Below are 25550 nucleotides of genomic sequence, written 5' to 3'. Positions count from 1 at the left end.
TAAATTATGTTTATATTCATATAAGTTTATATTTCCAGTGTAAAAGTTTTTACATTTGATACACTTCTCACAAACATGCACACACTGAGCAGCAATTTCCATTTTTTCCCATGCATTAGTTTTTACCTTAACACCACAGCAGTTAGTATATTAAAGAGTCAATTTCACATACAACAAACATAATTTTGTGACCTGCTACCAAGCTTTCCATACCAAAAATAAGTCAGAATATTACAAAACTTGAAAACATTTAATTTTAAAACTACTGTGCCATATATTATCAAGCATTCATTCATTCATTGCAATGTAGTTGGAATGGAGGAAGGAATCTTATAATACCAAGGGCAAATCTTTATTCTCCATGGCTAGTTATAATGGCAGAACTTTTCCTTTTATACTCACAGCTACAATGAGTTGAAAATATGAAGGATAGTTAAAGTGGCCCATAAAATTAAAATTGAAAAAAAAAAAATATTGATGTCAGCCACAAATTTCATTTGGGTAACGCATTGGCAAATGCTCTTTGTGATACAGTTTGGGGAAACAGAGATTCAAGTTGTGCATGCCAAGGAGTGCTTAGAAAAACTCCTACTGATCAGGACAGTAAGTCACCTTTTTTTTTTTTTTTTTTTTTTGTGAAATTGTCTGACTGATTGCTGTAAGTTAAAGAATTTTTTTCTTAACTGAATTAAATTTTTATGTTGCAGTTCACATTTATTGCATTTTCTATAAATTACAAGATAATAGAATTTGCAATTTTCTTGTTTGATATTTGTACTTATATAATGTAAGGAGGAGAAGAAATGTCAGAAGAGCAAGCAGGTTTCAGAAGGGGTAGAGGAACCAGAGATCAGATCTTAAGTCTACCACTGATTATTGAAAAATGCAAAGTATTCAATGTTCCAGTCGTTTTATGTTTTATAGATTATGCAAAAGCATTTGATTGTGTTCAACATGACAAACTATGGGAAATGATGATTATTATTTGTTTCCCAATCCACATAATTCAGCTGATTAAGCCACTGCACCAGCAACAAGAAGGAACTGTGAGAACGAACATTAGAGAAACAGACTTTTTCACAACAGGTAAAAGTGTCAGGCAGGGCTGTATTTTGTCACCTCACCTTTTTAATCTTTATGCCGAAGATATCATGCGTGAAGCTTTGGAAGATTTAGAGAGTGGCATCAAAATTAGAGGACTGAAGATAAACAACCTTTATCTGCTAATTTGTAATTCTAAGGATCATCTTAAAGAAACTCTGAGGAAAATATGTGAAGCAAGTAAGAAAAAAGGATTGTTTCTGAATATGTGTAAAACTAAAATTATGGTGATTATCTTGGTTCCAGTAAAGTGAAGGTTAATGGGCAAGAATCAAAGAAGTTGATGAATTTGATTACTTAGGGTCAAGAATAAATAAAAATAGTGACTGCTCAAACAATGTGAAGAGACGACAGGCAATTGCTAAAATGTTGGTCGCTGATCTGATAAAATTATGGAGAGATCACAATCAACCCCTAAAGACGAAACTGAGAATCATTGATTCGTTAATTTTTCCAGTTGCCACTTATGGATGTGAACAACGGAATCTGAAAAGAGTTGACAGGAAGAAAATCGAGGCATTTGAAATGTGGTGTTACAGGAGAATGCTGTGTATTTCTTACTTGGATCGAAGAACAAATGAGTGGGTATTGAATAAAATTGGCAGGCCTAAAATTCTTCTTCATAGCATCAACAAAAGAAAACTCAAGTTTTTTGGTCATATAGTAAGAAGAGAAAACTTTCTGTTGAAGAATATAATGGAAGGAAAAACCAAGGGGAAAAGGCGCAGAGGAAGACCTGCAACTAGGTGAAAGGATGGGATCAGTGAACTTCTGGGCATGACACTTTGCAATGCTGCTCGTATAGCATACAATCAATGCAGTTGGAGTTGTGGCCACAACAGCTCCCCAGGGAGCTATATGACCGGAAGAAGAAGAATGTAAGGAGAGAGAATATTTTTATAACTTGAACATTCATTTATAGTATGTCCTGTTATAATTCAGGAGTGACATCTGTCCCCTGTGTTATGCTCACTATTTTGAGGTTGCACCACATATAAAAGTTTATTAGCATTAAGAAACTTCATTCTCATTATTGATGTCTGTTTGTGTGTATTAATATGTGTTTATAGAAGGCACTTATGTGTAGTTTTGTTTTTTAACAGCCTTGTTAAAATGGATTTTTAACACATCATTGAGTATCTGTTATTGAAATTCATTGGTTTATACATTTTATGTATGGTGCACATAATTCCTATATTAAAAAGAGTTTTCATTTATTTAGGCCTTAAGCAGTCATTATACATGGAGGATAGATTTGTCTAGAACAGAACAGTTTTGGAGTGGTAAGTACAAGATTAGTTTTTCAGTTTTAATTGCTAATCTTCTCCGCCTTGTCTCCCAATAACTTATTTCAATTTTTTTTTTTTTTTTTTTTTTTAGCGTGTTAAATTATTAGTATCAGTAGTAGCAAATAGCACAAGGAAGCAAGCTCATACAACATTGGTCAAAAAACTAATAATAAAGAGGAAAAAGAAAGAGAGATTTTATAACCCATCATCTGCCCATCCTTTCTAATAATTTGTCTAATCTTTTCATAAATTTATTCAAACTTTTCACTTCCACAACACCAGTTGTAAATTTTTCCAACAATTAATTACTCTCTGGCTGTAAGCTAATTTTTTGAACATCTATCCTGCAACCATTATTTTTAAATTGCAGTTTGTTTGTGTGTGTGCCATCCAAGAATGCTGTGGATGCCATTAGCATTTAGTTTTACTTAATCCATTTAATGCCTTAAACACTTCAATTAGATATTCTCACAGGTGTCTAATTTCCAGATAATGCAATTTACAGAATCTAAATCTTTCTTGGTAGGCATACCCATTTGCACTTGAATAATCTTGCTCTTTGCTGTACCTCTTATATCGTATTGACATTCCTTCCTAAAATGAAGCTTCCCGACATGTTTATTTTATGAGAACTCTGAGGACAGGACATATTAGAACCTATAGTACTTAATACTGTGCATGGGTTAAAAAATGAAAAAAGATATTTGTTGACATTACATTTGAATTTCTCTATGTTGCAATTTTCAGCAAATACGTATGAAGGAAGGTTGTTCTGGAAAACAGAAGTAGAATGAATAAATGGGGAAGAAGAAAAGTTGTTTCTGTAAGTTTGAAGTTGGACAGTAAAAGGATGTTGACCAGTTGTGGCATTTGTTTAGACTGGTTTGGAAGAGATTGCTGGAATTATAGAAGCCAATTCAGAAGAACAATGCCCATAGAAGTACCTATAGAAAAGGCATGCATCAGAAACAGAACATGTATGAAACTGAGTGGAGATACTTTGTTAGGGATGAGTCATTAATTAACCTAACTGCCCCCTTTTGAATAGAATCTAGAAGCCTGAGAAAAGTTTTGGGGACACTATCCCCAGATTTCAGAACAATATTCCATGGTAGGACAGATTTGTGATTTGTACAGAGTGAACAGTTGTTTGGAAAAAAAGTAATACCAAGAGAAAAGGAAAACAACCCAATTTTTTAGATGCAGAAGAAGAAATATTTGTAATGTGCTTATTCCAAAAGAAATCAGAAGTCAGGGTAATCTCCAATAGAGTTATATGATCTTGCCTAGAAATTGGAATGTCATCAAAGATGAGCATAGGAGCAGAAACATCCTTTTTGAGAGATATAAGACAGGACTGAGTTTTAGAAGGATTGAAATCAACTAAGTTATCTTTCCCCCACTGGAGATCAGCATTTAAGGAAATGGTAATGGATATTTGAGAAGTTGAAGCTGTTGTGCAGGGCAAGGTTTCTCAAACTGGAAGGTAGTAATAGTAATAGTGGCATGTGATGCAAGAAAGCAAGGTACGAAAAAAATAAAAAAATTTTTTTACACAACCATTCTCTCTAAATGTTTGCCCAGTTCCTCCTTAAATTTATTTAACCTATCAACTTCCACGACAAATGGAAGTTTGTTCCATCAATCAACTACCCGCTGGCTAAAGGCAAATTTTCGCACATCTATTCTACATCTGTCTTTCCTCAATTTGAATTTATGCTCCCTTAGGTTTGTAATCTGAACAAATGGAAGAATCCCATCAGAATTCAGTGTGCTCAACCCATTCAAGGCCTTATACACCTCAATCAGATCACCTTGCAGGTGCCTAGTCTCCAGTTGCTGCAATTTGCAGAACTTAAGCCTCTCTTGGCAAGAGGATCCCTTCATTCCCCTCACCAACCGTGTTGCTCTTCTCTGTACACACCCAAGCAAATCTACATCCTTCCTAAAATGAAGCCTCCAGACCTGTACGCAGTACTCAAGGCATGGCCTGACCATTGCCTTATCACCTGACAATCACCTCCTTTTCCCTGCTAGCAAAATTCCTGTATATCATTGACAGAACCCCATGACTTGCCCCAGCAGCCTGTTTGCATTGCTCAGAAAACTTCATATCTGACTGCACAATTACTCCCAGGTCTTTTTCATTTTCTACCACCTTAAGTGTAGTACCACACAGTTGGTAAGTTCCTCTGGGGTTACTTCTACCCATATGCAGTACTTTGCATTTTTCAAAGTTCAATTTCAGTTGCCACTTCTCAGCCATCTTCCCAAATTTTCTAGATCTGGTCAAGATGCCTCAGCATCTTGACCAGAAGGGTCCATGTGACTAGAAAATGGAACCCAGCTGGAGTTGTAAACATTAAAATGGCCAAGGAAAATTACCCCACGGTTAGGAAAGTTGGACCGGAGAAAGTTAAGTTTCAAATAGAGGAAGACAAAAATTTTCAAATGATTAGTGGAGTTGAGAGAATGATAAAGGGAACAGAAGAATTTTAAAGAATGTGGTAGAGAGATTTTAAGCCAAAGAAGATCGAAAAGTGGAAATTTCAAATTACTAAGTCTCTGACAGGAAATATCAGAGTGGACATGTGCACAAGTATCACCTTTGAAGTGAAAAGAATCATTCAGTGAATAGAATCATCTGAAATGAGCAGTGGTTGAATTAACTGATAATTGAGATTCTGTCAGAAAGAGTACGTGGGTTTGGCAGACTGTAAATGGATATGGATGTCATTGAGATTGGAACTGAGACCACTTATATTTGTAAAATGAATGAGGAAGCGTTTGGGAGGTTTAGATCTTTTCGCAGACATGTCTGTTCTATTAGTTTGACAGTTCATGTTGTGTATTCAGTAGTAAGAAAACTTGGAAGGCCATGTTGTATGAAGTAATAAAATTCTTGGATGTGTTGTGCATGTGGCAAAAATGTACCCAGCTCCTTGACATAATTTGGCCACAACAATACCCCCCACACTACTCAGACTTACTCCAGTCACTATCTGACAGAATACAGGCAGTGAGATTGTACACTAGCTGATCCGGAAGCCTCCTGGAGAGTGACCAGTAGGTTTTATGTGGTGGACTGTCTAGCGGCATGTCTTCGAATTCTATTTTAGAGTTGTATCCTCAAAATGTGCAGAAGATTAGATCTCTCAAGGATGTCCATCATAACCTCCTCAAAAGACATCAGTCATACTGCATGATGGAACAGGCTGCTGGAGCTTTGCTCTGGGGACTAAACATGCGTTCGGCCACTTCAAGCCTCCAATAAGCAAAGTTGTGGTATTACACGCAATGAGTCATCTATCACCTAGTCTTGCCTGGTAGCACAGAGCAGTGGCATTCCTCCGTTTGGTGTGGGCACCAAACTTAGACTCCTGCTTACTTTGGTTGCACCTTGGTGGTCACCTCCAGTATACTAGGTGCTGCATTTCAGGACTTGCACATGGGGGTTATACCCAGGGTTACTATCATCCCCACCATCATATAGGTGCAAGCAGAGGATTTGGCTGTCACAAACCAACCAGACTTTGCCGAAATTAGGTGCACTTGGCCTGTGTGTTACCTGAATATCAGTTCCATCAACGTTTTAGAGGGATGGACAGATGATATAGGAACTTTTTTTTTTTTTTTGGCTGATGCTGTATAAGCTTACTTTCTTGCATTGTTGCTAATAATAATAGTAGTGCCTCTATAGCAACAGATTTGTAAAGTAATAAGTTTGTTTTTTAATTTACTGTATAGCTTTCTTACCATTGCACAGTGATAATATATTTTAATTTAGGAACTGCTATATTAGAGTATAAATAAAAATTCTGCATAAAATTATAATAATAATAATTCAATAAAAAAAATTAAGCCTTCTGCATATTTTTAATGACCATTTAAATTTTTTAAAGGATGGTTTGAAGGTTTATCAAGTATGTTTTTGGCATCAAGTATACCAAAATTGCTCCTTTTAGCAGGTAAGTTTATTGTTTTAAATTAGGATTATGTTATGTTAATATTTATGGCTCTAACCTAAAAATACTTTGTTTCAGTTCTGTTAATTTTTGTCTCATATTTTAAAATTTCAATTTCAAATATTTCTGAAACATTGAATTAGAAGACTTTTTTTCTTTTTTTTTTTTTTCTCTCTTAAACTTAGGGTGAAACATCTCTCAACACTGATTAATTTTTTAATTGACTACAATAGTGATAAAAAAAAAAAAAAAGCATGCTTGTCAGTTACAATGCTGTAGGTCTGGATTAACAATACAGAAAGTTACACTATACAGTAAACCCCCGCTATTCATTTATTAGAAATTTCAAAAAAATCTTTCAAACCAGCATCTTTGCTAGCTAAAAAACTTATCCCACCAGTGCTATCACCAGTTTCGCTAAAGTGTTGATAAAGGAGTTTTGCCTTTTCACAGTTGATGAGTGAATTTAACGGAATTTTATTTTGAGTTCGGTCTTGTATCCACAGATTTAAAGCCTTTTCCATTTTTCCTAATTTAACATCACAAGTTACAGAGCAAATTTTTGAAGCAATTAGCGCGTTTTCATGGACACTACGGCGGATTTTTTCTTCCGATTTCTTGATTGATCGTACCATTGATTCATTGATTTTATAATGTTTTGCCACTGAGGTGACACTTTCACCATTAGAAATTTTGTCTAATAACTCAATTTTATTCGCTAATGTCATCGCCTTCTTTGATCTTTTCACATTTCCCTTGTTTTTCGTTGCCATATTTTTGTACGGCTTAGAAAGAACTTGTCCACAATAAGTCACTTTCTTCCATTAACACACTCGAAAAAGTCTGTTTTACACTGCAAAACGATAGATTTATCACATTTGTAAGCATATCAATTTATAAATTGATAAATTTATTCAATTTATAAGCATATAAATTAAAAGCAAACGACGAGACCTTCCATGATAAGCGCATAACACATACTGAACAAGGATTAGCGAGAAACATCCACGCTCGTGATTTTGTCACCCCTCTCCCCCCCCACCCACTGATCGCTGTTTTGACCGGGAAAGATAATTTTAACCACGCCCATCTTTTTTTTATGGCGGAAAATGTTCATGGCGCTTTAAAATTCACATTTTTTCAGGTTTCATTTTATATTAAATCAGCCACCGCGAATACAGATACCGTGAATAGCGGGGGTTTACTGTACTGTTAAAATAATGCGTACACATTTCCTTATTTATTTGAAGATGGCAACGATTTAATATAATTAGGAAATGATGTTACATGATGATTTTCCATGAAATTTTTCTCTCTAAATAACCACTTTTGTACCACCTGGATTTTTTAAAAAGTTAGTTTATTTAGCCTTATTGACTAAATGTACAATTAGGTAACTTTTCAGGAACCGTGCAATAACCTATCTTTAGTCTATACTTAGCTGTACTGAAGCACAGAAAAACAAATTGTTACAATTAATTATATATTGCTGAAAACATCCAATTATCTGTAATTTGTAAGTTTTATACAAATAAAGATAAAAATAACGTAAAAGTAAATAAGATAACTATACATACATGCAGGGGATTTCAGAGACTGCTGGGAGTCATTGTGGTACAAGTAAACACATGGGCTGTGTTAGAGTAGCTAAGAATAGGAACAGGTGCATGTATACTTGTGTGTACACCAATGCTAGGAATTGAGTAAATAAATTTGATGAATTTGAGGTGTTGGTCAAAACATCAGACAGATATTGTTGGGATATCAGAGATGTAGTGTCACACAGATATAAGGAATGCAGAAATGGAATTTGGGGAGTAAAATGTGTACGAAAAGGATAGACAATGTAGGAAGGGCTGTGGGGTTATGTTATTAGTTAAGAAACACATAAATACAAGGAAGTACAGCCAGTCAATGTGGCTGGACAGTGCAGTTTCGAATTTTTGGGTTGGTCATTCACACACTAGCAAGGCTTTTGTGGATTTATTGGATAATTGTTTTCTACAGCAGCATGTTCGGGAGGCAACTAGAAGGAGTAATACTCTTGATCTGATTATCAGTAGTGATTCTTCATGCATTAAGAATCTGCAGATAAAGGAACCACTAGGTGTCAGTGATCACATTGTGCTGCAGTGGGATCTACTTAAAGAGGTAACTACCATCAGAGGTAAAGGGAAGGGTTTTTGCTTTCATAAAGGCAACTATGCAGGTCTGAGACAGTATTTAAATTCTATACGGTGGGACCAACTGATGATGTTACCAACAAAAAATTCAAAATGGGAAGTATTCAAAGAATTAATCTTGGAAGCTACTAGGCTTTTCATGCCAACTAAGAAATATTGTTCAAGGTTTAAGCCTAAATGAATGTCAGATGAACTAATGTGGCAGAGAAGAAAAATGCATGAGATACATATAAATTAATGGGTGACACAGAGGCCTAACATAGATACAAATTTTTTGTATAAGCTGGTCTGTAACCAAGCCACAAATGAGGTTAGGCAGGAAAATGCAGATTACGAGAAATTTTTGGCAAAGGATGCAAAGAAAAACAGCAAAGAGTTCTTTACTTATATAAACTCTAGAAGGAAGGGGTTGAATCACATTCGTCCACTGGATATCGATGGTTCAACTGGTGATGATCCTGCTCAGGTAGCTAACAAACTAAATGAGTATTTTGCATCTACATTCACACATGAGGATTATTTAGGGAGGGGAATGCCAGAGGTGAATTAAACTCTGGCAATGAGCTAGAAGATTTTGTAATAACTGAGAGCAGAGTGGAGGAGAAATTGTTGAAGATAAACATAAGAAAGACACTTTGGGTGGATGGGATCTATCCAGCAAAGGAAGTAAGCAAACCCTTAGCCATAATTATGAGAGCTTTCTTGGACTTGGGGGAGGTACCCATGGACTGGAGATGTGCAAATGTAACCCCAATTCCCAAAGGGGATCAAAGGGTGACACAAGTAATTACAGACCTGTTAGTTTAACTTGTGTTCCAGGGAAATTAATGGAGGCACTGATTAAAGAAGCACTGCAGGACCATCTAGACAAGACTTCAGTTATAGCTCGGACACAGCATGGTTTTGTTAAGGGGAAGTCTTGTTGTTATTTGGTTTTTAGGAGAATTAGCAACTAAAGCCATATTGCTCCGGGGATATACTGTGGTCATTCCCTGACCTTTCAACCTCCTCTGTATTTGGTGGGCACGGGCTCGAACCCTGGTCTAATCAAGAAGTGTGTGCTATGCACTGCTGCTCCTGTCCACCTGGCTGTGGAGGCACCAGGAAGTCTTATCTGACCAATTTGATTGGATACTATGATGTCTTCACAAAAAAAAAACATGCTGTTGCTGGGAATAACTTTGATATCATATATTTGGATCTTAGAAAGGCTTTTGATACTGCTGCACAAATTGGAGCACTGTGGTATTGGAGGCAAATTGCTGCTATAGATAAAGGGATGGTTGAGTGGAAAAAGACAGAGAGTGGCAATCAATGGACACTGCTCTTCATGGACTAACGTTATTAGTGGAGTCCCTCAGGGTTCAGTGTTGGGTCTATTGTTATTTTCTGTATTTATTAATGATATTGATGATGGTATATCAGGCCTAATATCCAAGTTTGCAGACGATACGAAAGTTGGCAGTGTTGTTAATGACACTAATGACAGTACGCTGCTGCAACTGGATCTAGAAAAGTTGAGCAGATGGGCTGAGAAGTGGCAACTGAAGTTTAACATTGACAAATGTAAAGTACTGCATATGGGAAGCAGTAACCCCAGAGTAACGTATTAAGTGTGTGGTACTACACTGACAGTGGTAGAGAATGAAAAGGACTTGGGGGTAATTGTGCAGGCAGATATGAAGTTTTCTGAGCAGTGCAGACAGTTTGCAAGAGTAGCTCATGTTGTCTTGTCAATGATATACAGGAATTTTTCTAGCAAGGATAAGGAGGTGATTATCCCCTTATATAAGGTAGTGGTCAGGCCAAACCCTGAGTACTGTATACAGGGCTGGAGTCCTCATTTTCGGAAGGATGTAGAGCTGTTGGAGCAAGTGCAGAGAAGGGCAACAAGATTAGTGAATGGAACAAATAGTTGCTCTTGCGAAGAACAGCTAAAATTTTGCAAATTAGAGTTTCTGTAGACTAGGCACCTGCGAGGTGATCTGATTGAGGTGTATATGTCTTTGATTGGTTTGAGCATGCTCAATACTGATGGGATTCTTCCTCTTGCTCAGAATAATTGCCTGAGAGGGCATAAATTCAAATTGAGAAAAGACAGTGGTAGGATAGATGTGCGAAAGTTTGCCTTTAGACAGTGTGTGGTTGATTGCTGCATCATGTGCCTTTACTAATGCTAATAAATACGATACCTATTAACAGGTAAGATGGTTTACCTGTTAATAGCCTCCTGTCTTTCCAAATGACCTAGTCTCTTTTAAATAGAAAAAAATATAAAGAATTATTCTTTATAAAAATTTATGAGGCCAACTCCAAAATTAGAAAACAAGGTATAGAATTGATCAACAATATTTCAGCACCCTTAAAGTGACAAGAAATACATCCAACCCTTCCCCTCCCCACCACCATCCCCCATAGATCCAAGACTTGCATAACCACAGCCTAGAAAGTTTTTGGGGGTGAGGCTTAGCTAACCATTCTGAAAAAAAATCAAGCCCGCGGCATATTTGAACAACAAGAAGCACTGGGTTCTAGGATAACTGACCTAGCATCCTACCACTGGCAAATTAATAAGATGTCAACATTCAGCCCCAGGCTCAACATACACTGAATTATGACCACTTACTTAATACTGTATTGGATCACTGTTCACACGGATAACAGCTGCTATTTGCCTAGGCATTGACTCCACCAGAAGTCTGAAGATGTCCATAGGGATCTGCAGCCATACTGCCTATGATCTCCGTTGTTAATGTGCCAATAAACACACACCGCCATACTGCCTACGGGGCTTTGCACAATGTTGAAACAGATGATGGTTTTCCATACACCTTACTTACCATTCCAAAACATCCAACAGTTATTCAACTGGATTGAGATCAAGCAAATTTGGAGGCCAATCAGGGGGATGACATCTTCACTGTGTTCTTTGTCTTGGAAGATCCTGTTTCTGTCTGAGAAAAAAAAAAAGCAACACTACTGCAGGGTGCACATGGTCTCATAAGAGCTGCTGGTAGACTTCACCAGTGAAATGCTTTTCCTTATGAACCAGGGGTCCTAGTTCTGGATAGTGGACACCGTGCACAATGAGTTCATGAACTCATGTTGCTCGCACCACATACAATGATATCCATTAGCAAGTTGTTGACACCACGACATTCGCCATTGACAGTGATCAGCAGTAATGAGAGGGTGTGTCTCGGGTTGTCTGCTCTGGAACCTCATAAATCATGAGTCTGTGGCATATCATCATTTAGGATATTGTTCTTGCATTCTCTATATTGTATTGTGATAGCTGTCACAGATTGACCCACCATTGAGCTAGTACAATGTGTTGCACCCCTTTGCTCACCACAAACATCCACCTTGAGTAATCCTTTACGGTTCTGTCTGCAGCTGGTGGTTTGATCTATTCAACAACATTCTTTGTGCACTTTAACCATAGTGGGCCAATAGCAACCAACAAGATGTGCCATTTCCAACATGGAAGCACCCAATGCATGAGGTCTCACAATCATGCCCTTCCATTAAATTCCATTATATCTTTACTATATCCCATAACTGCTACTTTATCACTTTGACTTGCACATTACCACTGTTCTAGCCTACAAAGCTGTTTGGCTTTTTATATTGTGGGCTAAGTGACATAGTCCATTATGGATGAGGTGGTCATAATTCCCTGAATGTAGGTATAAATGAGCTGTTGACAGCACACCTTGACTGAATAAAGGAGACTTGGTCATTCAGCAAGACAGGAAGCTGTTAACAGGTATGCCAGTATCTTATTTACTTTTACTTTATTTTTATCTCTATTTGTATAAAACTTACAAATTATAAATAACTGGATGTATGTATTAATTAAATAATTAATAATTAACAGTTTGTTTTTCTATCCTCTGGTAAAGCCAAGTATGGTCTAATGATGGGCTCCAGCAAGGTTCCCCAGAATGTTATATCTAGTTGTACAGTACAATTTGTCAATAAGGCTATATAAACTAACTTTTAAAAAAAAAACCAATATGGTATAAGACTGGTTATTTAGAGAGAAAAATTTCATGGTGTGGATAATTTTACACCATGAAACCTTTTATATTTTGAGGATCAAAGCTCAGGGGTTTTCAGAATAGTAGTGTGCATGTAGCACAAATATATATGACATTACTGAAAAAAAAAATATTAAATATATATTAGCATAATGACCATTTTACAAGAATACTTTATCTTCTGAATGATAATACTTAAAAAGCTTCACATAATTTATGAAATTTTATAAAATTTAGTCTATTTCAGTTCAAGTACTGTACACTGTTTTCACATAAGCATAGCACTATCAACTTATTGGTATTTACAAGAATACCCAAGTATTCGTGGGCCATGCAACAAACATTTGAGTACTCCATTTAACACTTCTGTTCTATAGGGTGAGCAAACATTCCTGTGCACCTGTTTGCACTGTACTGGAAGTAGGAAAGTCCCATTCACATGCCTTAGGTGGCATACATGACTGCTGCACATAGTCTCAACTCCCTAGTACCCTCACTACCCTTTGACCAGTCATGCCATAAGCAGTAATCTGCTTGGATGCATGCAAGTGTTGTGAAAATGATGGATCGGTTGCAGAGCAACAAGGTCTAGAAGGTCATCAGTTTTAACAGAGGATGAAGTACCAGATGTTTCTGATCACATTATGAGTAGTCAGTTTGCAAATTTTCACAGCAAACAAACATCTCATACGACTTAGCAGGAATGTGCTTAAAAAACACCCAAAGTTGCATCCATACAAGATAACATCAATGAAGAACATTATCACATGTTCTTCATTGATGGATAGTTACCTATGGGAGGAGGGAAATGCATAGGTTGTCTCTTTACTTTTTTTTTTATTAATTTATTTTTTTTTTAATTTTATTCTTATTATTATTTTATTCCATTTTTTTTTTTTTTTGGCTGGTGTAGCATAAGCCATCGGCTTCCTTGCACCATGTGGCCATCGCTAATACTAATACTAACTTTTCACTCACCCTGTATATTAAAAGACTCTTGTTGCAATAAGCTTCCATTTGCTTATACAGCACTAGCACAAATGATAAATAAATAAATAAAAAATATTGGCAGTGTGATGGTGTATAAGCAAAACTTATACAGCATCACATTGCCAATACTGATATAGGATACAAAGTTTAAAATATGAAAGATATATGTGCTATTAAATGTTTGAGTAAATATTAAAAATTAAAAATATATTTCATCATCATGACATTCAAATCACAGATTCGGATGTAGTGATAGTTCAGATGATTTGAAGTATCACTTGAACTCTTTCTGTGATAGTTCAAATCAAATCGCTGTTATCGTATAAATCAGTCTTCCATTCACTAACTTTCACTTAGGCAGAGAACTTACTTTGATTTTTTCTGTGATTCCTCTTGGTCTGTCTCTAGGCATATTACCATTCATTTTTGCTTCAAATATCTGTTTAGTTAATCTCTCTTCTCCCATTCTTTCTATTTGCACCTACCATCTTGAGTTTGCTTTGCTTACCTTTGTTTGGATATTATACACCAAGAATTTTTCTTACTTCCTCATTTGTAATATAATCTTGCCACTGTTTCCATCTGTTAGTTCCATTTATTTTTCTTAAAACTCATTTTTGAGGTATCTAATTCTTGAACAGTTCCTTTATTTCATATCTATCTCTCAAATCCATTGTATATAACATGCATAAAAACTGTTACAAATAGTTAATATTGTCTTTTGTGTATTGTCTCTTTTAGTCCAAATCAATTTGTTCTACTTGCTTCCCACACTTCCTGCTATACTTATTTTGTTGTTTATCTTCATACCTAATCTTCATTAAAGATTGTTCCAGAATAATGTGTTCCAATTTTTGTTTATTTCATCTACATTCTGAATTTTCTTAATCTCTTCTAATTTTCTTGGCTTTTGTTTATGTGGAACTAATTTTCAGGATAAATTATCAGCAGCCTTTTTCTAATTTATTCAGAAATCTTGAAGCTCTTAAAGCTGCTGTTTAGCTGCACAGTATTATCAGCATACAATAATAATCCAAATTTTCATATACCACATTCAACTTTTTCAGTAACTTAAATTGTGTTACCATGAATCTAAGAGCAGCTATGGCTCAATATATCCTATGTTTTTTTAATACTTGAAAATTACAAGATTTATCTCAGTACTTCTTCATAGGATGACTTCTATACTCTACTCCCCAGGTCCGATTTAAAATGCATAAAAAACTTCTTTAAAATTTTTAAACATGTTCAACACTCTTAGTACATGAATTATCCGATACCCCAGGATCACAGTCAAGAACCCCAACCCGACCCCAGAGTCATTAAACCCTCCACGAAACTTTGAAATAAAATCTGCTAAATAAAAATGCAATGATGAAAATAATTTCTGAAACTTTCCGACGGAAGTTTAAAAGCTTAATCCCCTTAAGGAATTAAGGAGACCAAGCTTTTCGACTTCCATCGTGTTCACAGGTCGGAATACTAATGCGTGATATACTAATGGTCAGAATACTAATATGTGTGTGTGTGTTCACTTATGTTATTTATAGGAGATTACTCGTTAATAATCATGCATGCAAAAGCCCATGAATCTGAAATGAGAAACGGACACTGTACGTTAATTGAGTTATTATGTAACCTCATTTCTAAGGTTTCTGCAATTATTAATTTTGTGTAATTGTGTTGTTTGAAACCTTAGTTTAAAACCTTAGCTTCATTGAAGAGGAAAGTGTGATTCTCATTTACAGCATGAAAAGACAATTCTGATGCCTTTGCTCCTAATGCTCTAACTGATGCAGCATGTTTTTTTTAGACACACGTGTAAAAGACACTTTGTCGACCCTACATAAAGGAATCACAATCTCCACATGAAATACTATATACTAGGTCATGAGTTTCTATGGGAGGGAAGGACAGAATGATTTTTCAATATAGAATGAAGTTTCTGCATTGATTTGACTATTATTTTGAATTCTCTATCTTAAAGAAGAGTATTAAATTGCCTGTACCATTGTTCAACGTATGGAATTCTAATAAAATATTTTTCACTAATTCTGTTATTGTGTTCTGTACTATCCACCCAGTCTTTAGCCTGTTGTCTTATATTGTTAATGGTGGTAAGAGGATATAAGACAACGGGCTAGAGACTGGGTATCCACCCAGTCTCTAGCCTGTTGTCTTATATTGTTAATGGTGGTGGTAAGAAGATATCCCCTATTTAAAAATCTGCTCATTAGTTCCTCTATTTCTATGTTTAACGCAGTCTGTGTAGTAATGTATTTGTAAGCGTTAATAAACTGATCGAATATAATGAATTGCTTTTATGTAAACGGATGGTAACTGGTATGATGTAAAAACAATCCAGTATTAGTAGGTTTACAGTAGATTTTGAATTGTAATCTGTCCCCCTCCCTTGTGAGCATGAAATTTTAAAAATTAATCATTCTAGTCTGTTCATTCTCATTTTCTAATGTAAATTTTAACTTCATATATAACGTTATTAAAAGTCAGTAAAACATTGTTTGTAGTATGCTTATCCATTATGATAAGGATATCATCCAAATACCTCCCATAAAACATAATCCTAGGTAAAAACGGTGTCAAGCGTATCTGTTCAATTTTATTTAGATAAATCTTGTCGATTAGGCCACTAAGACTTAGCCCCATGGGCAAACCAAAAATTTATTTATAGATTTTATCTTGAAAGGAGATGTAATTCGCTTGGACTAAAAGTTTGACCAAGTTAAAAATTTCTTTTTTCGGGAACTTGGTCTGATTAATACTAATTGTCCAAATACACATATAGTTATAGTTATTACCTAGTTTATTAACAAAACAAATTATAATAAATATAATAAGATAAAACCAGTAGCTTTCGGGACGCGTGTCCCTTTGTCAACTGACAAGTTAATACAAATTTTGAATACAATACAACGAGCAAAGTGGCACGTTAATCATGCGTCATTGTTGTTGCACGGACGTGTGCTGCTTCTACGCCACTGATCATCCAGCAATAAAACGGTAGTTTCCAGGATGGGATGTAGACGCATGCCTTTCTGGCGATTTAATGCCTTAGAATTGTTTATTATGTTGAGTGACTCTAGCCATAGGCGGTGGCGAAAATAAATAACTGGTGATTGTGCAGTATTATTTTGTTTATGTTATAAACAAACAAAATAATCTTGCCAATAAATAATTATAAATTACAGAATAACGACAAATATGGAGGATTACAAATAAATAAAGGAAATGAAGTTATGACTTCTTTCTTTGGTGACTAAATGTCTGTTCTTGTATCTGATAATTTAAAATGCAAAATATACGAGTCCAATAGTTTTTGAGATTGATTATTAGCTTAAGATAATAAAGACCAATCATATATGACAGAAGAAGTAAGAAACAGAAAATCATAAATGCTACATCTATGTATGCATTATGAATACTACCCGCTCAGACATTGAAATAAAAAAAAAGCATTACAAAAAATATGCTTTCACGTAGCACATATGGGTGAAAAGAATGGAAGATAAAAGAAAGAAAGAAATTACAAATAAGTATCTCATTAACTAGTATCATAAGCTTCCAGATAAATATAGTCATATTGCCTCCACTAATGCTGATTCGGCACCTCCTTAAGCCAGGTGGGAAGGAGCAGCAGTGTGTAGCACACGCTTCTTGATTAGACCGGGGTTCGAGCCCGTCACCACCAAATACAGAGAATGCGGAAAGGTCAGGGAATGACCACCGCATATTCACAGAGCAATATGGCCTTAGTTGCTAATGCTCCTAAAAACCAAATAACAAACATAATGCTGATTCAAAAATGTTCCTTAAAAATCATTTAACATTTGTGCAAGTATCTCAGGAATAATTACTGATACTCTCACAGTTTATTTGGAATTTTTTACATTTTAAACTTGGGTCCCTTTTTTCTGCAACTTTTGGCTTAAAAAAAAAAAAAAACCTTTAGAAAAGTCCACTTAAAATGCATACGCAAGATTTCTAGCATTAGCATAAAACAGTTTTTGCATTTACATAATTGTTCTTTTAAATTTTTTTAGGTGTAGATAGGCTGGATAAGGAATTAACCATTGGACAGATGCAAGGTAAGATTAAAATTTAATGAGTACATAAAAGCTTAGTAAATTCATCAGTGTGTAGAGGTTATGGAGGTATTTATAGAGAAGAGTAATGATTTGCATATACAGTACATGCCAGTTATAGTGATCATTGGTTATTTGAATCAGCTGCTTTATAGAATCAAATTTCAAATAACCAATTCAAATCATTAAAATGCATTACACACTTTCATCATTTATTAGAATCATATTTTCAATTATAAGAAGCAATTTTGAATGCCTCTGTGATATTTTTCTTAAGCACATTTCTGGAGGTCACAACAATAAAATAATTTGCAGTTTTTGGTTTATTGTACAATCTGTTATAAATGGGTGGTACACTCGATCTTATTGCATTTGCGATAATACCAGTAGCTGGGAATCTGTGTGTTTTTATGTTAATGTGGTGAAACGTGTTTCCCCTTCACTGAAAATCTTCAATCACATAAAAAAAAGCATAAATAAATTTTCAGAATCTGCTCTGTGTGCTTTGTTATTGTTTGATGCTTATCTTTTTTACTGTGTTTTAAATTTTGCTACCCAAAAAAAATATCAGTCAACAGAAAGAGAGTGAATTTGAGTGTAGAAGATAAGTTGAATTATAGAAACATACGACAAATTAAACTTAAGTAGTGTTTCTGGTTTCACTAATCATATTAGTGAAACCAGAAAAGGAAGCATGAAAGGAAATGCCAAACAGTAGATGAAGCTCTGTTCATTTGGTTCAAACGGGCCAGCACATTTAATGCACTAATCAATCATAGCATTCTTCTTCAAAAAGCTAATGATTTTGCTGAAAAACTACACAAAGAATTTAAGGTGACAGACGGATAGCTGACAAGGTAGAAGGAGAGGCATGATATTGTTTACAAAAAACTTCACAGATAAAAACAGGATTCCGATGGTTCTGCAGCTGACAATTGGTTGAAACCTCTTGGCAGACTGTGTTAAGCACTTATAATCTGAAGACATTTTTAATACAATTTTTTATACAGGGCTACCTCAGACCATTGCATGAAAATTCTTCTGCATGTGCAGGAAAGAAGATCAAAGACAGGATTGCAGTTCTCTTAACATGCAACATGACGGGAACAATCAAGATGAAGCCGTTAGTTATAGGCAAGAGTAAATCACCTAGATGTTTTAGAGGAGTCAAACAGCTGTCTGTTGAATATGCCAATAACAGTAATGCTTAGATGACAGCTTCTTTATTTGAAGATTATCATCGTAAATACGATTTGAAATAGGAATTTCTATTAAGTGGGCTGAATTTTCAAGAACAATTGAATAAGAATCAATTTACATGTTTGATATAGGTGCATTATACCCCCAGAGCTTATGCGCCATTAAACCTCCATAACACACACACACACACACACACACATACAGTCATGTTTGATAATACAGAATCTTGTAACAGAAAGAAAGACTAACATCTTTCAACAAGCAAAACGCTGAAAATTATTTTTAACCTGTATAAGCATGTATAGTACATAATGTATTGATAAGAAATGCAATTTACTCTAATTTTCTCTCATTAGTTTTTTCCTCCTGCTTTGCTTTACATACAAATATAGCTAATTTAGAATTGTTTATTTGAAATACAATTGCACCAATTGTTTTCAGTTAACTGAGATTTTACTTTATTTACATATAAATGCTGGTGAAGGTGAATGACCTTTGTTTAATTTTATTTTAATATTAGGTAAATTTCAAATGCAAGTTTTACCACAGTGTGGCCATGCTGTACATGAAGATGTTCCAGACAAGGTACATATTTATCTGTATATATAAAGTATCTACAGAAAACTATTGATTATTTGTGAACAGGCTATTCTCATTGCCGATTATCCCATATTCTTTGAAATGAAAATTGAAAAAAATAATAAAATCAAAAATAACAATAATAATGCAGTAATAATTAACTTCATTAAAAAATTTATAAAAATGAAGACAAGAAATGAGCGAGTTAGCATTAGCAATAGTAGAGGCATATTATACATGAAAGCAAGCTTATTTAGCATCAGTCAAAAAAAAAAAAAAAAACTTCCTGTTTCATCCATCCATCTACTCCAAAAGTTTGTCTAGTTCAGCCATGAATTTATTTACCTTTCAACAACAACAGATAGAAGTTTATTCTACCAATCAACCACCCACTGGTTAAAGACAAATTTCCGTACATCTATTTTACAGCCATCTTTCCACAATTTGAATACATATTTATCTGTATATATAAAGTATCCACAGAAAACTATTGATTATTTGTGATTATCCCTCAGGTGGAGTATCTGAGCAAGAGGAAGAATCCAGCATTGAAGAATTCAATGCTGGATTCAAAGCATTGATTCCAGATTTGAATCCATATGATCACCATGAATATGCCTATTCTCCAGACACTGCAATTTGCAGAAGTTAAGCACTTTTTCATAACAGCAACCCTTTGTTCCATTCACCAATCTCGTTTCCCTTCTCTGTACTTTTTCTAGTAGCTCAAAATCATATCCTAAAATGAGGCCTCCAGACCTGTGTTCAGTGCTCAAGGTGTGGCCTGATCATTGCCTTATACAAGGGAATAATCACCTCCTTATCCTGTTAGCAAAATACCTATATATCACTGACAAGACACCATGAGCTACTCTTGTAGCCTGTCTGCACTGCTCAGAAAACTTCATATCTGACAACACATTTACCCCCAGGTCATTTCATTCTCCACTACCCTGAGTGTAGTACTGCACAGTTGGTATGTTACTCTGGGTTTACTGCTACTTGTGTGCAGTGCTTTGTATTTGTCAATGTTAAACTTCAGTTGCCATCTTTCAGTCCATCTGCTCAACTTTTTTAGATCCTGTTGCAGTAGCATACTGTGTTTACTGACATTAACAACCCTACCAATCTTTGTATCGTCTGCAAACTTGGACAGTAAGCTTGATATACCTTCATTAATATCATTCATAAATACAGAAAACAATAATGGACCCAACACAGACCCCTGAAAACTCCACAAAAATATTCCATGAAGAGCAGTGTCCATTGATTACTACTCTTCATCTTCTCAACCATCATTTTATCCATTGTAGCCACTTGCCCTTAATGCCATACTGCTCCATCTTGTACAGTAGCCTTTCATGTGCAACAATATCAAAAGCTTTACTAAAATCCAAGTATATGAAATCAAAATTATTTTTTGCATTCAGTTCCTTTGTGACCATATCATAGTATCCAATAAAATTGGTCAGACAAGACTTACCCTTAACCCATGCTATGTCTGAACTATAACTGCAGTCTTGTCTAGATGATCCTGCAGTGCTTTAACCAATGACTCCATTATATTCTCCATTATTTACACGAGTAATTACAAGTCTGTAATTACTCTTGTCACTTTCATTCCCTCTTTATGAAATGGGGAAACATTTGCACATCTCTGGACTCAGGAGACCTTCCCTGAGTCCAAGGATGCCCTCATAATCATGGCTGAGGGCCTACTTACTTCCTGTGCCACCTCCTTTAATATAACTGGATATATCCCATACACCCCAGGTGCCTTCCTTATGTTTAACTTCAGCAATTTCTCCTCCACTTTGCTCTCAGTTATTAGAAAATCATTTAGCTCCCTGTCAGAGTTTGATAAACTCCTGGCATTCACCTCCCTAAATAACTCATGTGTGAATGTAGATGCAAAATACTCATTCAGTTTGTCAGCTACATGAGCAGAATCATCAACAATTGAACTATTCAATATCAAATCGATGATATTGAATGGTTGAATTGAATTGAATTGAATTGAATACCAACTCGATATCAAGTGAACCATTCTGATTCATCCCCTTCCTTCTAGAGTTTACATAAGTAAAGAAGTCTTTACTGTTTTTGCATCCTTTGCCAAAGATTTCTTGTAATCTGCCTTTGCTTGCCTAACCTCCTTTGTCATTTGAATACAGACTATCTTATATCCACCATAGGCATCTGTGTCTCCTGATAATTTATATGCGTCCCATGCATTTTTTCCTCTCAGCCACGGGTCTAATTATTTTATCTGACATCCATTTAGGCCTAAACCTTGAATAGTATTTTTTAGTTGGTATGAAAAGCCTAGTAGCTTCCAAGGTTAATTCCTTGAATGCTTCCCATTTAGAATTTGGTGGTCAGTTGATCCCACCATATAGAATATAAACACTGTCTGAGTCCACTGTAGTCACCTTTATGAAAACAAAATCCCTTCCCTTTACCACCCCTGATGGTAATTACATCTTTGAGTAAATTACACATCATTACACTGTGATCACTGCCACCTAGTGGTTCCTTTATATGCAGTTTCTTAATGTATGAATAATCACTGCTGATAATCAGATCAAGATATTACTTCCTCTGTCTGCCTCTCAAACATGTTGCTGTAGAAAACAGTCATCCAATAGATCAAGAGCATTACTCCCTCTGGTTGCCTCTTGAACATGTTGCTGTAGAAAAAAATCATCCAATAAATCCACAAAAGCCTTGCTAGTGTGTGAGTGACCAATCGACAAGTTCCTTTTTCGAAGTTAAAATTCCCCATTATAAGACAACATGATTTACTGGCCCACTATATTTCTCTGTAGAGTTGTTTGTTGTACTCGTCAGAGTCATTGGGCCTATAACACACTCCTACTCTCAACTTTGCTTTCCAGTGCTTATGTCACACCAAACTGACTCAACACTGCACTATCCACCCATGTCAACTGGATGCACTTCCATAGATTTTGTGTTTCTTAACTAATGTCATGACCCCTCCTCCTTGGTGCCTCCATAGCCAGGTGGGAAGGAGCAGCAGTTCGTAGCACACGCTTCTTGATAAGACCGGGGTTCGAGCCCGTCACCACCAAATACGGAGGATGCAGAAAGGTCAGGGAATGACCACCGCATACCCCGGAGCGATATGGCCTTAGTTGCTAATGCTCCTAAAAAAAATAACAATAACAATAACCATCCTCCTTTTCTCTTCTGTCTATCCTTTCTGTACACATTGTACTCCCCAAATTCCAATTCTGCATTTCTTATCTCTATGTGACACCAGTCTATGATATCTGAACAATATCCACCTTTGATGTGTTCACCAGCACCTCAGATTCATCAAAATTATTTACTATACTCCTAGTATTGGTGTATATGCAAGTATAAATAAACCTATTCTTATTCTTAGTTACCCTAACACAGCCTATGTATTTACTTGTTCCATGATGACTCCCAGCACTCCTTGAAAACCCCAGCACCTCGCTCTCCACGCTGCTGTTCATTCCAATAGAAGCAATGCAAGAATCACTTTCTGTCTGCGTGTACTGTTAATCTATTAGTCTGTGTGTTCCCCCAAGCTATCAGTTTTCCGACCCACCTAACATTGCCTTGATAGTGTCAGCAAATGTTGTTGTACCCTTTCTATTTAAGTGTATCCCATCCCTGTAGAAGCAGGTAGAAGAGACTTGTAGAAGCAGTCTCTCCTGTTAACAAGCACAGACCATGCTGAGAAAAATTCTCCCCCATGAGTCTTGCATAATCTCTCCAAGACCAAATTTATTGATAGGGCTCTCATCATATTCTCCCTCCTATCATGTCTGGGCAGGATTGCAGACACTTTCAAATTTAACCCTAACTCGCAACTTTTTTTCAACATTGACCTGTACTTGTTAAGTAAGTCTGCAGATCTCCTACACTTAATGTCATTAGCACAAACGTGTTCAACAATATCACTCTTTGTGCCCTTAAAAGATGATATCTGCTCTACAATATCATTAACTTTTGTACCTGGCTGACATACCCTCGTCCTATTCCACCTATTATTTTTTGCACAATATATTTCCTGTTTCCCTGATAATAACTAGCTCCTCTGGGACCAGTGCATTCTGCCCTGAAGATTGCAGCTGTGTTGCCTGGTGCACACGAGTGAGCTCTGACATTGAGTTGTACGTATACAGATGATTTTTTGTTCATTTTATTCATCTGAAGAATATAAAATGTTGTTTAAAAATAGAAATTAACACTAACATTAACACCAACATATATATACCAGTGTTTATCAGTAATGTTGCAGAGTATGAAGTTGCAAAGAACATGCTTCCTCGTTTCCTCAACACAGGAAAATTTCACAAATTCTTCTGAAACACTGTCTCTGAAATTACTCCAGAGTTAAAATCACATGGCTTTAAACCATGTAACAATGGAGACCACACCACTCCTTTGCCATATGTCTCAGGGTAGTAGTTGTTAGAAACTACTACCCTGAGGGTTGGTTTCTAACTGCTATCCTGTGTAATTCAAGGCTTAGCAAAAAAGACTAAGTCCTACATGCAATTTATTTCATGTAGGAGCTTATTGCAACTACATGCAAGGTATATCAGGCTTAGTATCGAAGTTTGCAGATGCTACAAAGGTTGGCAGGGTTGTCAATGACAGTAGTGGTAGTGTGTTATGCAACAGGATCTAGAAAATTTGGGCAGATGGGCTGAGAAGTGGCAACTGAAGTTTAACATTGAAAAATGCAAAGTACTGCATATGGGTAGAAGTAACCCCCAGAGAAACATACCAGCTGTGTGGTACTACACTTAAGGTGGTTGAAAATGAAAAAGACCTGGGAGTAATTGTGCAGTCAGATGTGAAGTTTTCTGAGCAGTGCAGACAAGCTGCCAGGTCAGGTCATGGGGCATTGTCAATGATATACAGGAATTTTGCTAGCAGGGAAAAGGAAGTGATTGTCCCTCTGTATAAGACAATGGTCAGGCCACGCCTTGAATACTGCATGCTGGTCTGGAAGCCTCATTTTAGGAAGGATGTAGATTTGCTTGAGCGTGTACAGAGAAGGGCAACAAGATTCATGAGGGGAATGAATGGGTCTTCTTACCAGGAGAGGCTTAAGTTCTGCAAATTGCAGCAGCTGGAGACTAGGCACCTGCGAGGTGATCTGATTGAGGTGTATAAGGCCTTGAATGGGTTGAGCATGCTGAATTCTGATGGGATTCTTCAACTTTTTCAGATTACGAACCTAAGGGGGCATAAATTGAAATGAGGAAGAACAGATGTAGAATAGATGTGCGGAAATTTGCCTTTAGCCAGCGGGTGGTTAATTGCTGGAACAAACTTCCATCTGTCGTTGTAGAAGTTGATAGGTGAAATAAATTTAAGGAAGAACTGGACAAATATTTAGAGGGGATTGTTTTGTAAATTTTTTTTTTTTTTTTGACTGATGCTGCATAAGCTCATGCACTTGCTTTCTTGCATCACACGCCACTATTACTACTATTATAAAGCAACTAAGTCCCACACAAGGCTTAGAAGAAAAAAAACTATTCAGTTTAATTGAATTTAATTTAATTCATTTAATTAAAAAAAGCATGTGAAACTGCAAAGAAAAGAATAGTATGATGAACAAAAAAGCAGTCTGAATAATATTTAACTAGTAATTTCAGTATTAATAATAAAAACTGCTTCCTTAAATTTTTTCATTCTGAAAATTAATTTGCATTGTAAGTTGGAGCTCATTAGAAATCTAATTTGTAGGGATTGAGTTGTCTAGTCAGTTTCTGAATGACTTTTTCTTTCACACTTAGCTAACTGAGGCAGATTATGCCTAGCTTTTTATCCATTGTCCATTTCTGCAGAGCAAAAGTTTTTGAAAAGTTTCTAACTTTTTATTTTATTATATAAAGTAATATTGAAATCTCTTTAGAGCAATAGCTTTCAATCTTTTATAATATGCACCACCTCATATTTAAAGTGAAAATTATGTAGAAATATTATGTTTTTGTCACATTGTTTTTGCTAGATTATATTTACATTATTCTTAAAAATTAATGGAATCTCTCATTTACACTCCATATAAAAATTAACATATTTATAG

At 35.8% G+C, this 25550-nt stretch overlaps 1 protein-coding gene across 1 annotated transcript in view; it reads left to right on the top strand.

The window, feature by feature from the left end:
• The window catches only part of LOC150089219 (protein phosphatase methylesterase 1), a 273882-nt gene that overhangs the window by 236810 nt on the left and 11522 nt on the right, over nucleotides 1-25550 (top strand). The window contains exons 11-14 of the mRNA XM_090390380.1: nucleotides 2324-2384; nucleotides 6293-6358; nucleotides 17633-17677; nucleotides 19395-19459. Of these exons, the coding sequence (XP_090246506.1) occupies nucleotides 2324-2384; nucleotides 6293-6358; nucleotides 17633-17677; nucleotides 19395-19459 (237 nt within the window). The remainder of the gene's footprint in view (nucleotides 1-2323; nucleotides 2385-6292; nucleotides 6359-17632; nucleotides 17678-19394; nucleotides 19460-25550) is intronic.

This window comes from Mastigoproctus giganteus, chromosome 2, assembly GCF_048544385.1.
Source record: "Mastigoproctus giganteus isolate SK-2022 chromosome 2, ASM4854438v1, whole genome shotgun sequence".
NCBI lineage: Eukaryota > Metazoa > Arthropoda > Arachnida > Uropygi > Thelyphonidae > Mastigoproctus > Mastigoproctus giganteus.
The sequence above is the reverse complement of the archived record's forward strand: the minus strand, read 5'-3'. Positions and strand labels throughout refer to the sequence as shown.